Raw genomic sequence first — 16,151 nt, forward strand, 5'->3', positions numbered from 1 at the left:
GCGAGCTCTGCCACGCTTGGCACTTGTGGGAATCCATCAAGACAAGTTAGCAATAAAGCCCCCCATGACCCACCAAGCCCTGACACCTGAGGGGTGTGAGTGAGACACGTGGGCTGGGATAGAGCAAACAGCGATAGCTTCACCTTTTAGTCATCTATGGAAAAGATGTTTCCTCTTAGGGCAGGTTTGGTAGCAGGAGGATGCCCTAGCACAAAGCTGTGGTTTTCTGTAGCACCTATGCAGGCACTGCCTGCAAGAGCCTGTGCTCCTGGGTATCCCTCACATCTCCTTCCAGCGAGGATGTCCACAGGCTGCAGAGACATGAAGGCAGAGGGACGTGTTTTAAATGCCTCCCAGCTTTCTCCTCTCAGAGCTGAGCAGAGCCTTTTGCAGAGGTAAATAAGAACAACCAGGCTAACCAGGCACATTTCTGACAATCCTGTCCCTGCACCTATGGCAGTGACACGTGGTGACACAGTCCCATGTTGTGGGTTCACCCTGCTGATCGCCAGGCACCTTTCTGAACTAATGAAACAAAAATCCCCACATCCTCCCAGCTTGAGGAGGCAAGGGGTGCTGCTGGGAACTGGAAGACTTTGGTGCCTGGAAGGGACAGCGAGGGTAAGCATCATGTGCACTGACACCTTGAGAAAGCTGGGAGTGAGACTGAACCCTGCTTTCCCCCATACACAGAGCATAACTTCATCAGGGATTTCCTATGGACACACTTTCACACCACATTATCTAAAGCTGAGGATTTAAACCAACGATTTCACCTCATGAAACCAAAAGATGAAAAATGAAACCTGTCCTTTTTTTGGCCATGCTGGCTGCCAGCTCACCCTGAAACCCTATTAATTATTTACGTTCGTCAGGAATATACCTCTCTATTCAAACAAAGCCCAGCTCTCTGACCTGTGGGAGGTAACCTGCCACCTCTCATCCCAGGAATGAGGCTGCAATTAAGTTCTTAGAGATTCTGCAGGGAGGACACAATGCGATCACAGACTCTGGGTAATTAATTTGGGTAGAGTTACAGAAAAACTTAATCCCTAGGCCAGGAGAAACTTCAGCCCATGGTTAAGAGGGCAACAAGCAGCTCTATACTGAGCTGTGCCCATGGATCCCTCTCCATCTCCTGCAGCTGGTACTGGTGAACTGCTGGTCTCTATTCGCAGTCAGGGTGGTTCTGCTGATTCCCTGAGTACAGATAGTGCTGCAGCAAGGGCATGAAATTTTGCCTTATAGAGACAAAGAGATGACTGGTGAAGTGGGTGCTTGCCAAGAGACGCATTGGAGGGCAGGGATGATGGGGAGAATGGCAGGGAGTGTGAGTGGGGCATCCGTACATCCTGAGACTCAGTCTTCTCATGTCACATCTGCTTCACACCACCCAACATAGGGCATGGCCAGGGACTCAGGCACCCACAAACTCCCAATGCAGCTGGTCTGAGGCAGCAGCCCTGCCAGATGGCAGGGCTCTCCTCCCCAACAAGAAGCAGTGAAGGACACAGCAGGAGGCACGCAGCACCTTTCCAGGCATGGGGCCATCCCCCAAAGCACACGTCAGATCCCTTCCCTTGGCCAGCACACCTTCCCCCCTCAGCAGCACTGCATGGGCTGGCAAGTTTGGAGGCTGGTGGGGGCTATGCCTGCAAGCAAGGGCATGATGACACCCTACCAGCAGAGGGCTCTGCAGAACAGCCATGTGCTAAACACACACCTTTGCCCAAGCCATGGCACATACCCTACCAGGTGCATTTCTAACCCAGAAAAGGCTCATCACACACCACAGCCAGCAAGCAGGTTACAAGAGTAATGTGTTTGATAAAACACCAGGAGATGATGAGAGACATCAGGCAGAGCCTCTGAGAAGCTGGGAGGTGCCACTCAGAGCCTGTGTTGCCCGGTGCCATGGTAGAGAGGAGTAGTAAATGCTCTGTGTGGACCCTGTGTGCAGCAGCATCCCCAGACCTGACGTCTTGCTGGCTCTTTGTCAGCAGCTGCTCATCTGGAAGGCAGCCCTGCCTGCTCCCTGCCTGCACCCTGCCCACAGGGCCCTGTGGCCACAGGAAGCAACCGGTCTCCAGCCAGGACTGACACACGCCAGAGCCCACACAGCAGAACAGATCCCTGGTCTGGTCTGGTTCCAGGCACTGGAGGGTGACGGGTGCTGGAGACTCCCAGGAGAACTTTTGCCCACACTGCAGGGACCTAAACTGCTCCATGTGATGGTTGGAAGGAGGTGATTTCTCCTTCCCCTGAGCACAGGGACATCAGACTGCTCCCTCCCCAAGGGAGCTGCAGGGGCTCTTCTAATTTCTGCAGGTCTCTAATCACCTCGAGGAATTTAGTGAGCTGACTCCATTAGCAAAATGCCCCCTAGCTGGTGTCTCTCATTATCAGCAGGCTGCATTGCTCCCTTATCTGAAGGAGAATGGTGAGATAAGGGAACAGGAGAGGAAAGAGTAAACGAGGCATGAAGGAAACAAAGAGAATGTTTACCTAAGTCTTCAAGGGTCAACAGAGAAGGTCTCTGTTCATCACAAGTGTCAGTGAAGTGGAGAAATCTCTATGGGTGACACACAGGGGGTTGGATAGCAAGTAAATGCCTGAGGAGAGTAGAGCGCTGACAATTCTGTGTGCCACAGTCATGTATTTGCTTGTTGAATGCTTGGCCCTATGCACTCCCAGCCCTGAATAAACTTCACCTTTCAGGAAGGTAGCAGGCTACCTGCTCTCAGGGAATTGTGGGTGGGTGCTTGGTGCCTTGATGGCTGGTGGAGAAGCCAAATTGTCAGGAATCTGGACACTCTTGTCTTTCCAGATGATAAGTCAGGTCTGTATGTGTCATTAGGCCTGGAGGGGGTGATAGGGAATAGATAAGGAATAGTGAAGCAAATGAATTTCCAGGCAAAGGTCCCTACCTATCATTCTCACTGCACAGGTCTCTAACTACAGTTCCCTGACACAAAACAATGGAGAAAGTCACCCACCTCTGGTATCCACCGAACAGGGTTGTCCACAGCTGCATAATTCGATTTATTCCTTCCATCTCTTTGCAGCTCTTGGTTCTGAAATACAAGTAGACGGAAGTCAAAATAACCTGATAAATGACCTGGCACTGACACCCCTACAAGAGGGCTCAAACCTGAGCACAAGAACATGTGAGAAAAAAGAAAGTTCCCAAGCTCCCTTTCGAAAGGACAAGACAGCTATCATGGCTATAGTGGGGTGAAAATGCTCCCTGGCTTTTCTGACAGCAAATTTCCATGGTGAGCTATCAAGGGAAAAGGATAAACTTTGCTTACTGCTACCCTCCTGTGCCACATAGCCCACCAGCTTCAGCCCACCACTGCAGCTTAGTACATCTAAAATAACTTAATTGACTACAGTGGAGTCATTATACGTTCACATTGCCGTGAGTCTGCTCAGATTTTGCCCTGTGGTATGCTCTCTTTCCTGCCTTAAGAGAGAACTATCTTTGGGGGCCAGCATAAGAAAGGTCTGCTCTTCTCAACATTCACAAAACATCCCAAGCCTCCTCACCTGATGTCTCAGCTTCTTCAGATAGTAAAACTGAAGGCTTGCATCCCCACCTGGGACATTCGTGTCTGCCAGAGCCTTAGCCAGATCCCTCCAGCTCTCATATCCTGCATAGAGGAAACAGAAAGAGATGTCATAGGACAGGCTAAAACAAGAAGCTGCAGCAGTCACCAGAATAAACCAGTCCTTTACAAGGCCAAGAGAACTCTAACGCTCTGGAACAGTCCAGCAGAAACCAGGAGTTGTTTACATTACTCTGAGTTGGCAAACTGACACAAAGAGAGAAATTGCCTTTGTCTTCCTTAAATGCTCTTCCTTCCCTCTTATTAATTTGTTATATTAAAGATTCATCATAGTTCTAAAATAAATGTCAGAGATTTCATTAATCAGCACAGGGCACTTTTGTAAATCTCTTGAAAATTCTCTTTGTAAATTCTTCAGACAATCCCATTGGTCAAACTAAAGAACATCCAATTTTTTTATACCTAGCAATCCCACAGAAAAATAAGGAAGACAATAACCAGATTACTAATTCATTTAACCATCAAAAGAATATAATTCTGATTATGCACCTATTTGTACAATAAAAGCTTTCAATCTTCTCGAAGCAGATGACAGCAAAGACCACACCTGATGGGTCATTCAGCTGTAATGCCCACACTATTAGCAGTGATGCAGTTAAGGATATCATTATTTAAGCAAAGTCAGCTTCCAGGTTCAAAGCAAGTTTGTTTGACAGCCCCTCCTCTCTCACTCTGCTCAATCCAGGAGCCAGGATCCATTTTGGTTTCCTTCTACAACTTTATGGGCCTCCTGGGCTTAGGAGGAACAAAGATGAGCAGATGCACCATAACCTTGTAGCTCTCTCTAACTACTGTCCATGCCACTAACAAGACGGTGCTAGCAAGCAGAGCTCAGCCTTCCCAGCAGTATTACGGTGGCTCACACTAGGAGGTTTTCAGATCTGCTAAACATTTTGGCCTTGAGTCAGCAACTAACCAACCTGCCAGCAGCTCAGCGCTGCGCCCACACTGTATGATCACTTAATTGTGAGGAAGGCAAGTGCCAAAACCTCCGTGAGCACCTGCGTCTCCCAGGCTGGTGGCAGACCAGCTCAATATCCACGTACCATGGAGCAGAGCCAGGCCCTCTGCCTACTTTTCTTTGAAAATGGAAATCATCCTCAAAGCTCTAGGAGGTCCAGAGAAGTTGGCTGCCTTAGTATATAAAGAGAACCAATCTGGCAAGGTTCAAATCTGAGCAGAGAGAGGAACGGCCTAAACCCTCTGCACTGCTTCTGCAGCCAGAAGTGGCAGGGATGTATTCTAGATGGGATAGCAGAGGCCACTGCTGGGGAAACCTCTACTGTTTCAGAACCAGTATATCTCTCTTCACCCTACCCACCCCTCTGCACCCTGCCCACAGAACCCAGCAGTATGGGAGATGCCCTGTCGCTTAATTAGGAGCATGCTTTGGAGAGGGCATTTAAAAGCCACATGACTTAGATCAGCTCCAAAACATCTCTGAGTTATGTAGAGGCCAAGGCAAACCTAAAACAATCCCAGGAAGTAGAATTCACAAACCACCCTTTGACAGATCCCCCTCCCTGGCTGTGCTAAGCTCTTGGCCTGTTACTGCACCTAAAAGAGTTGCAAAACTCTGTCTCTACTCGCTCCTGAATCTGGGTGTTGGTGGGGTCCTGGTAGAGGTGAGCAGAAAGCAAAGATGTTAAAGCTGTCTCCTATGATGTGGTGAAAAAAGGGCACAGTTAATTAAAAGAAAGTTCAAGAAATGCAGAAAATGTGAAAGTAAGTAGTCACAATTGCACCTGAGAGACAAGCCCTCAGAGACACAAGGGTGTCCTTATTTCCTGCTGTGGAAGTTTCATTCAGGCCCTGGTGGATGCTGAACAGCCCCAAATTTCTGATCTAGGTCTTCCCCATCCCCAGATTCTGACCTGAAGCTACAGGTTTAAGTCTATGACTGCAAATATCAACATCAAGATTTAGCTTCAGCAGATTTTTCAGTAGACACTCTGTGTGAGTGATCTACTGACTAATGTAGCTAAATACATTGTGTGCTTCAAGGGCTGTCATGGGAAAGATGAAGAAATTTCTGTGTCTTCACACACAATAATGTATAACTGGTGAGCTTCCACCTTGTTCAGAGCAATGAGGCAGGAAACACTGTTTCTGAGTGCCCTCCAGCTGGACACATGGCCCCACTTGCAATGAGGTTGAAACAGAGTTGGTAGTTCTTATGAAATCCAGCATTCACCATTTTGAGGGTTCATTATATAAGTGGGAGAGGGAGGCATGTGGGGTTTTTTTCAGAGGAAAGACCCAGAAGAGCAGGATTCCCCAAGGGAGGACACTAAGAGAAGCTTTTTTCCCCCTCTTTTGTACAGAGGGGAGAGATAATTTGGTTTCATTGTTATACTCAGGACTTGAGTGCTTTGCAGAATAAGCTGAGGATGAAATGTCAGAAACCTGCTTCTCCAGGGAAGAGGATGCTTGCCACCACAGCCAGCCTCGCAGCCACTCCACCAGGGCAATTCCTTGCTTCAGTTCCTGTGCTTGGCTGGCACAGAGCCTGCCCCATGGCAAACACAGAAGCCCAGCCGCACGCAAGTGCTGACAGCTGACATTTATCTGACCCTTGGAGAAGAGAAGAAAGTGGGGGCAATTCTCTGTGTTGTACAAATATTTAACTAATGCTTACATGTGCCAAAGATGGAAGAGACAAAACAGCTAGGAATTAATCTGGAGGTAGTGATTTCCCTGCTGGGTAAGTGGTACTCTGGCAGGCTAATTCCCCAGCGTGGTAGGAAATGATTTTCAGAAAAATAATAGGATAAATGCTCCCCTCAGAGAACATTCTTGGCACTCCAGCTCCTTCTGACAAGACTGACTTCCCCTGTGAGGATTTCCATGAAGTACCCTTGGAGAAGGATCTGGCTTTACCAATGCTTTCCTTGCACTGGAGGAGGGAGGGAGCTGTAGAAAAGAGATAGAGCTCCTCCATCTTCCTGCAGTCAGAAGACCTGACAACACCAACTGCTGACTGTGATTTTTCTCAGCACAGGCCATGGGATTCAAGACATCACCTTGCAGATATCCCCTCCTATGTGACAGCTGGAGTGCAGAGCCCTGCAGCTACATCCCCTGCTCTGTCTCAAGAGCACCAGAGCAAGGTGGTCTGCCACAGCTTCAGTCCCTCCTCAAGCTCTCCATGAGCACTGTTCAGCAGCTTAGTTGCCTGGAGCGCTTTCTTGATGGCTATTTAAAGTTAACAAGAACATGCCTGGAAAAAAGCAGTCGGCAGGAACTAAAATATCTCTGCAAACACTTCAGTATTGCTAGGAGGGAATGCCAGAACTATTAGCTTTGATGGTTTTGCTCCAGCCCCTCTACAAAACCGGTTCTGGTTAGGATGGGAAAAGGCAAAAAACTGTAAAGGCAGAAATCAAAGGCTTGAGAAGAGTCTGTCCCACAGCCAGGTGAACAGTTGAAGATGTTGGGACAGGTTTTGTTGCCATTAGCCTGTTAGACAGGCACACTAGCCAGCTCCCAGCCTTTCTTCTGGGCATCACTTTGTGAAGCACTTTCCATCATTTCCAGAAGCACATTGGTAGTTTTACAAGGCTATTTTTTCCACCTCAAATACCATTGAGGAAGGCTACCCTGATGCAGGCACAGCTTGCCAGAAGCAGCAGCTAGCCTTGCTGCCACATATTTCCATGCCTTGGCATGAGGATCAGCCCCATCACAGCCACAAGGGATGGGTCGGGGCAGTGATTAACCCAAAATCCAGCCCAGAGGCAAGGATGGCAGATGGCTTTCTGCTGGGACAACTTGCCCAGTCAAGCTGGGTGGTGGCCAAGCAAGCACCACACAGGACCACAGGGAGGACAATGCCGCCACAGCCAGGGCAGAGCAGCACCCGAAGACCTGCAGTTATACCACACATAGAGTGAGGTCAGACCGGCACTTCTGATGGTGCAGCTGGCATCAGAGCAGGGTGGATGGGGAGATTTGCACAACTGTGTGCCAAGAGGGACCTGATCATAGAATCATAGAATGGTAGGGCTTGGAAGAGAGTTTTAGAGACCATCCTGTCCAATGCCCCTGCTATAAAGCAGGTCCACTTAGATCAGGTCACACAGGAACACATCCATGTGGGTTTTGAAAATCTCCAGAGACGGAGACTCCACACTCTGTGGAGCCCTGTGCCGGTGCTCCCTCATCTGAACAGTGAAATAGTTTTTCCTTATGTTTAAATGGAACTTTTTGTGTTCCAGCTTCTTTCCATTACCCCTTGTCCTGCCACGAGATACAACAGAAAAAAGGGATGCCCCAACCTCCTGACACCCATCCTTTAGATATTTGTGAATATTAATGAGATTCCCCTCAGTCTCGTCTTATCTGGACTAAACAGCCCCAGTTCCTGCAGCCTTTCCTCAAAAGGAAGATGTTCCAGTCCCCTGATCATTTTGGTGGCCCTGCACTGGACTCTCTCCAGAAGTTCTCTGTCTCTCTTGAGCTGAGGAGCCCAGAACTGGACACGGGACTCCAAATGAGGCCTGACCAGGGCAGAGTAGAGAGGGAGGAGAACCTCCCTTGACCTGCTGGCGACACTCTTCTTGATGCATCCCAGGATGCCATTGGCCTTCTTGGCCACGAGGGCACATTGCTGGCTGATGGTTAAGTGTATTAGCAACCAGCACTCCCAGGTCTCTCTCCGCAGAGCTGCTCTCTGGCAGGTCAGTCCCCAGCCTGTACTGGTGCATGGGGTTGTTCCTCCTGTGATAAGCAAGGAGATGTTCTCAATGGCACAGTGGAGGGGCAGAAGGGCAGGCAGATGCATTACAATGACAGGGGATTTGTTCAGAGCACACACAAACCATGCATTTTATCCTCACTCCAACCTCCACAACACTCCTCCATGTGTCTATGACCAGACACCTGGCTGATCTCCTTTCTACAAGCAGAGACACACTTTTGTTGCTACTTTTGTGTATTGGTGGTCCAAGGTTCAAGCCCCATGGGGACCGGCCACCACCCAGGAACACGAAGAGGGTGGTTCTGATAAAAAGGGTACTGTTTTCTCCCTGTTCCCATCAGGTAGGTTGGCAGCTGCCTGCTGAAGACTCAAATGTCCTCAGCTGCTCTTCTGGATTTGAGATGGGAAGCCCTCCGGACTTGAGCCTGCTCCTGGAAATAGAAGCAGGTGGATATAAAGAAAAGGAAAATAAGCTGAAGAGGAGGCTGACACAGATGCTGCATCCTACAGCAAAAAAAAGCACAATAAGAGGCAGTAGGTCTAGTGTCTGTTGCCCACAGAGCCAAGAGGACCAACTGTAAAGGGACAGAAAAGCTGTAATAAGAGGAAATAAGATTAAGATGTTTCTTGCCTTGGGTCCAGTCAGGGCCCAGGGAGATGTCTGCCTTTTCTCAGCTATGATTTTTACTGCTCTCGGGTTAAAAGTCAGGGAAGGAAGCTGCAGGAACAGCAAGTGGAGATGGGAATCTCATCCAGCAGTTACGACTGTCAGAGCAACACACCTGAAGCCCAGCTCAAGAGAAAAGAAAAACAGAAAAATTAAAAAGCAGAAAGTTGCAGCCAGAGATGACAGACAGCAGTACCTAGTGAGTTATCAGACCTGGGGGCAGGCGCATGACCAGAGCTGCTCTGTCTGTTCCGATATTAGAACCATCAAGCCACTGTGGTACACCTCTGGCCTTAGCCAGCACTCCACATTTCAATTAGCCTGTGAAGGTACCTGGCAATTGTGCAAGGGGGAAATCCCAGACCCACTCAGGTGATCAGCTTCCCCACTGAAGGATGAGATTTGATTGCTTTGCTGTTATCACTGCTGCTTACATAGCTGCAAATGCTATTAACGCCCACATGCTATCCAGACCTTTTGTAACTCTGCTAAATGATTTCCCTCAGCAGCCTCAGGAAACAGCAGGTCCACAGGCTGGTTTGCACAAACAGCACTTTCCTTCTAATTGAAACTGTCCTCCTTAGTTGCAGGGACAGGGCAAGAAAAAAATGGCAGGTATGAATCAGGGTCTTGCTCTTCATTACCCCCTGTGACCATAAACCTGTTAAAATATAGACGTTTTAAACCTCTCTTGGATGGTCTTATTTCTCCTCTTATCCTAGTTGAATTCTTTTCAACTTGCTGTTATATCACAGGACTTCAATGTGATTTAAGGTCCTCCCTAATACTCCTGGCTCCATAGGTATGCAGGTGCAGTAACCAAAACCCCTAAATATTACCATTAGATGCCTTGCAAACAAAAGATGATAGAGAAGGTTGTTTGAAACTGAACATGACATAGGAGCTCACCTCAGGAAGCTACTTGCAGTCTCTTTCATATGCAACAAGCCTTCTGCCCTGAACATGAGCCTCAACTCCACATCCTGCCCCAGTTATTATTTATACCTCACTCACATAGGCAGTGCAAGGGAGTGCTTTCCTCACCACACGACGTTGGGTGTCATGGGCAGTGAAGTTGTGGTCCAGCAATCAAATCCTTCAGGCCAGTGAGATGATGGGGACACACTGTGCTGTGCACCCCAGGCAGCACGGTTTCATGGCTGCAGCCTGATAGCGGCCATCTCCTTGTCACCTGGCAAATGCAGGGCTACATCATCCTCTGGGGAAGAGGCTGTTTAGAGAGTGTGACCCACATTTCACACACTCTGACCAGAGCAAACTCCTACTGTTAGTGCCATGCAGCAGGGGAAGCAACAGCCTCCCAGTCTGTCACACACACATGTATGCAGTCCCACAACACCGTGTGTACAATGCATGAAGATGAGGTGCAAACTGACCTCCTAAAAACAGAGATGTGGGGGAAGGATAAAGTGAAACGGAACAGCCAATAGTTTCTGGCTATAGGGCTGAGTGAAGGTTAGGTCAAGTCATGAATCTCAGACAGAGGGGCAGGGAAACTACTGAAAAAATTCACTCCAGGGTAAAGCTGGGCCCAGAAAGTCTCTCTGGTTACTTATTTAAGTCAATAAAGGGCACAGGCAGAAAAGAGTGAACTCCTTGCCCTCAGATCAAGATCAGAACAACACTACTGGACTACAAAGTGTTTAAGAAGTTATTAAACCTGGAGTTACAGAGGGAGCCCTGCAAACCTTTCCATTTCTGGTTAGCAGAGAACCCTGCAAATATGATTGCTGATCTCTTCCAGGGATAAATCACAAGTTAGAGACTGTGTGTGCAGACATATTACTCCATTATTCTTTTTTCAGTTACAGCTCTGATTCACTGCTTTGTGAAACTTAATGGGTTTGCTGTCTGTAAGTTCACAAACTCTGAAAATATGCTGCAGAACATTAAAAGTACACAAAGTATAACAGCAAAAGGCAAAGCACTTCATTCAGGAATGAGAGGATAACGAGCAGACATAACTACCCAGGGCACTCATGCAGACTCACTTCCAGACTCACCCATCAAATAATACCTTGCTGCTTTTGCCCTCTAGGTACAGGAAATGTATTTTGTATGGAAAGTGAGGAACTGATAAGTAATGTCTGGGGCACTAACGTGTTCTGTGGAAGATAAAATTCAAATCTTGCTTCTGCCACTAAAATTTTCCATTGCCCTATTTAAATCAAGAAATCCACCTATGCCACAGATTATCTGACTAATACTGCCTGCGTCCTGAAATCTCAGTGAGGACAGGCATGTGGAGATGCATTGCTGGATTTGAGTGAGAAAGCACATGATGTTGCTGCCAGTTGCATTATCCTTCAAAATTATGAGGCTGAGCTCACAAGTCAGCTCTAGAAATGCCTGCTTCGGCCTACTGTGTGCTAGAGTGAAACAATGGCAAACTATTGCTTATCTACACTTGCCAAGCTGAAGGCTAAGTAGGGTCATGAGCCAATGCCAGCTGAGGTGCCAGGCCACAGAGGCCCATCTTTGGCTAAACAGCTCTAATCCCCTGCCTAGGGTGATGACAGCAAACAGGGGCCCTGAGCAATGGAGACATCCTTTCCTGCCCATCCTCACCTCTCCAACCATGCAACATAATCCCTCCTCACCTTCCTCTCTTCTGCCTCTGCAAAGTTGTGTCCTAAGGAGCCCTGAAGGATTACCTTAGGGAAGGCAAAAGAGCAGGGCACTTCCAAGGAGGCGACATTGACTCAAAGAATGCTTAAGAAAAAGAGCAACTGCTGCTGCTTTTAGGAGCATAGGGTAAAGACCATAGTTTTGGCACTGCTAACTTCCCCAGCAAAAGCAGAGAAACGCTTTCTAGTCTGCTACTCTTTCACAGTGACCCATGGGTCATTTTAACCACACAAAACACATGTAGAAGCTTTTAAATAATAAAATGTGTTTTCAGTATTACAGCCATAATAGTTGTGCAGTTAGAATCACTAACTGCTGGCAAAGTTCAACTCTTTCATCTACAGAACACATGGTAGTCGTCCTGCAATTACAGTGTGCTTGTCCCTGAGACGATCTGCTGCACAAAGGCTGAGTCTCTGTCTCCTTGTAACACACTGCCATCAAAAACAAGCAGCCTCTCATTCTTCATTCATAGCAAGAGATTTCTCAAATCAGCCACAGCCAGCGTTACAAAGAGCTGTTTCCAGTCATATCAAGATTCAGTGTGTTTGAGTAGTTCACGTGATGGTATCACACTTACCAAGCCAGGCTTTTTCCAGTCATTGTCTTTAAAACATGGGATTGGTATCCAAACTATTTACTGATGGGAGATCAAGATGTCTGGCTGGCTTCAACTGCAAGACTCACAGTGCTTGGAAAAAATGGCAGGTTGACAGAAGAGCCCAGAATCAGGTGTTTTGATACAAGTCTAAGCTCTGGTTTTTATTCCTGCTTTTAAGATATGATTTGCTACGTTGTGGACTCCAGTTTCATGCTTTTCTCTCCCTCCCCTCCACCACCCCTCTTTTTTTTTTTTTTTTGGTAAATGGTAACATCTGACATTCTTCTTGGAATAAAAATACCTTTAATCCAGAAACACCTACATGGATTTCTACCAACTCACTCCAGTGACCACACTGCTGACTCACACTCTGCAGTTCTGCATACAGTCAGCCTCTTTTAAAAGTATTTTAATAGAAATAATAATAACAACTTTAAAAATTCCTATCTGGCCCTTAAGGTGACTAGCATGAAAAACAGATGTTCCGCCTGGTTGTGATCACTGAAAGTGGTATTCCTGACACTCCCCTTTGTCTGGAGGCAGCGGTGAAGCCACACCCTCAGAAACACCAGAGGCAATAAAAGCCTGTTCTACTGTGGTAACAAGTAATTAAACCTAAGGTTTGCCTCCATGTGTCACCATCTCAGTGTAGCAAATCATACCTGCTGCTGCATCTGGATACAGACCTGAGAGGCTTTCCACTGGCTTTTATTCCCATGTATAGCTTCATCACTAACAGCAGTAAGGACTTGTTGCAAAAAGAAGTGCATTTCTAAATGCTTTCAATCATGAACCAATCTGTTGCTTTGATGTTCATAGTACCTGAGTAAATACAATGAATAAGAAGCAAGTATGTGGCTTCCATTCCCTGAGCGGAGGGAGGGAGGGAAGGAAGGAAGGAAGGAAGGAAGGAAGGAAGGAAGGAAGGAAGGAAGGAAACGACAATTCTATGCTTAGCAGTCTTTGCTATCTGTTCTTCTTTTTGTAACAAGACAGTGTCCAAGAAAGTTCAACCAAGTCATCCATGCAGCTTCCAGAAAGCTTTGGTAAGTACATTCTGCTCAACTCATCCAAACACTGCAGCACACAGACTACTCAAAGAGTTTTCCAAGACTTTAATATATATACAGGAGTTGTCTAGGACATGAGACTGAACATTTACTGTGCAGTAGACCTTCAAGACAGCATTTGTTACTGCTTTACCAAACGTAGGTAACACATTCTTTGTTTTCTATAGGGATTTTCCTAAAGATTCAACATATTGCCACTTCAATGTGGATACAGCATTCCCAAAATATCTGCCTGTAGATTGACTTTCAGTCACATTCTGTGTGGAACTTTGTGCTGTAGAAAATGTCATCCTTTTTTCATGACTCCATGAAAGAAACCCACACCTTATTTCTCTACTTGCCATTTCTCTTTGCTATTTTGCTCAAAGTTGCTGTAGCCATTTTCTTCTCTTAAATTCATGATAAGGCAGTAATCTTCTCTCACCGAAATGTAGTGTTTCCATGGTCTCTGTGAGCATTGCTACAAAATTACTACCTTACTCTATCAGTTTCAGTGGTGACTGGATGAGCCTACCTATGAGACTAAAGGAAGAGAGGAATTAAGATAAAGAACAGCCTGGACAAACATCCACCAGAAATGGCACAGGTGGAGTTGACCTGACCTTGAGGCAAGGAAGAGAGCTCAACTGACCTTCTGGAAGGCCACTCCAGAAATATCTTGTGATTTGTTTAAATTATTTCCATCTGAGCTTGAGAGTAGCAGCATGACTGGTCTTCCCAGGGCTCTGCTTTAACACCAAACAAAGCCCTAAATGTGGGACAACACAACAGTTATATGATAGCAATGCTGAGGAAGAAACAAAAGCAGGCATACCGATGAATATCAAAAGCAGAGAAACATAACAAGTCTTCTAAATAACAAAAAAAAAACCCCTGACAGTGCAGTGGTTGAGGTACTGCTTTAGTATTGCTTTTCAGGTACCTTAGATCAGAAACAATTTGATGAGTGAATTTTGAGTCAGATGAAGTCCTTCTACTAATGTTAATGGGTTTTAGATGAGGCTTTACAACTACTCCAAGAATTTCAGGAACTTGGACGCAATCCCTGTGTACAAGTTTACTTCGACACTTCTGATTCAAAATTCAGAACTACAGCTTCTGGTTCAGGTTTACGTATGTTCAAATGTTGTTTAAAATGGCTTCAAAAATCAAATGGAAATTCAGGATTTATTTTTAAGAACATTTGAAATCTCTCATCAGATGCTCACAACAACAAGTCTAAGCCCAAAGCGCGGTTCGGCCTCTAATTCTAAATGCCATCCTTCATCTCTCTTTGCAGAGGAGAGTGCATGCGTTTCTCAACCCAACACCACCATCTCTATTTAGCAAATATGCAATTTGTAACACTGATTTCCTCTGAATCATCATCAAATACTGACTGCCAGTCGTGTTTCTCTTTTCCTTTTCCTGGATGGGCAAAATCTCCACAGGTGGACAAACATGCAAGATGGAGTAACAGTTTGGCACATTACCTAAAATCCTGTACACCTGTGTCTTTAAAACCATAGCAAGCCTCAGGGTACTAAGGGGGGTCCTCCATAACAGAGGCTTAAAATTTATGTTGACAAAACAAGCTGTCAGTCATCCCTTCGGGCAGCCTCCTTGTAGGCAAATGTATGCCATGCAATGGGAACAGCTGCAAAGCAAAGACCCAAAAAAGCAGGCTTTATTTACACAACATGGGTTGCTATGGGAAAGAATCAGGATTGTGTAAACTCTCTTTATAGAGCTCTTACTCGGTGCATAATTCCAAAACATCGGCTTCTAAAACACATTTTCTCCTCTTTCTTGACTAAATCCCACATCAATGCCCTGTTTTGGGTCTCAAACCAGCCTGTGCAACGCACTTGGCAAAAAGTACCAAGAAAGTGGCAACCAGGAGTTCATAGAAACCACTCTTTGTCCCAGAGAGAATAAACCTGGAGCCATTCACAAGCTGAGATGCAGATGAACTTTTCCCAGCCCAGACTGCAGAGGCCAGCCAAATGCTGCTGCAGGGCCCATGTTCTCTGCACGCCATCCCTGCCACCAGCAGGCATTCCTGAGGCCTTCCAGGAAGTGATCCTTCACCCAGAAGGAAATGGCCGGGTTCATCACCTTGGAGCCAAGCCAGAGTGCCTTACAGAGCTACCCTGTTCTGGTGGCATATTTAACTATGCTATAGTTTTCTACCAGAGCACTAAAATTGTTCTGCCAAATGCTTAAGGTGGCTTGCGAGGATTGATCACAAAAATAGCGTTTGCTTTCCAACACATTGGAAATTTCCATAAGGTGAGGAATAAGAGTTCCTACTGCCCTGTACTTGAACAGCAAGTGCCTAATAAACTTAAGGACAAAATGAAACTGTACTGACAGTCCAGTCTGCCTCTCTGTAATTCGGTACAGGAAACTCACAGTAATTCCTGCACTGGTTCCAGAACAAATATCCAACAAAAAAATGCTATCTGATGTTGCTTATTTACATGCTGACCTGAGATTTCATGCAAACTCAGTTCTCAGCCTCTTTGCTAAGCTTTACTGACCTTTTCCCCAGTCTCCTCCTGTGATTCCTACAGAGTTCTACTGACTGTTCAATTTCATTCCCCTTCCACAATGGTATCAGTATCTTATACAACTTAACCACGTATGTCAAAGTACTTATTTCTAGCATGTTCTGCCAAAACTGAAGGTGAACGAAAGCAGCTGGCCTCTCTGCTGCATTTTGCCAAAGGACGAGCTGTTCATCATCAGTCCTTTATGTGCTTTTGACACCAATAACCCAAAACAAGCTCCAGGTCTTACATAACTAGGAAAGTATCAGCTCTGATATGAATGAAATGCTGAAATGCTACAGTAC

The 16,151-nt window shown here is 46.4% G+C and overlaps 1 protein-coding gene across 1 annotated transcript in view; it reads right to left on the bottom strand.

The window, feature by feature from the left end:
* B4GALNT3 (beta-1,4-N-acetyl-galactosaminyltransferase 3) overlaps window positions 1–16,151 on the bottom strand; it is a 70,129-nt gene that overhangs the window by 23,910 nt on the left and 30,068 nt on the right. Inside the window, exons 2-3 of the mRNA XM_062012886.1 lie at window positions 3,550–3,653; window positions 2,997–3,074 (exon numbers count right to left, since the gene is read on the bottom strand). Of these exons, the coding sequence (XP_061868870.1) occupies window positions 2,997–3,074; window positions 3,550–3,653 (182 nt within the window). The remainder of the gene's footprint in view (window positions 1–2,996; window positions 3,075–3,549; window positions 3,654–16,151) is intronic.

Source organism: Colius striatus, chromosome 1 (genome assembly GCF_028858725.1).
Source record: "Colius striatus isolate bColStr4 chromosome 1, bColStr4.1.hap1, whole genome shotgun sequence".
NCBI lineage: Eukaryota > Metazoa > Chordata > Aves > Coliiformes > Coliidae > Colius > Colius striatus.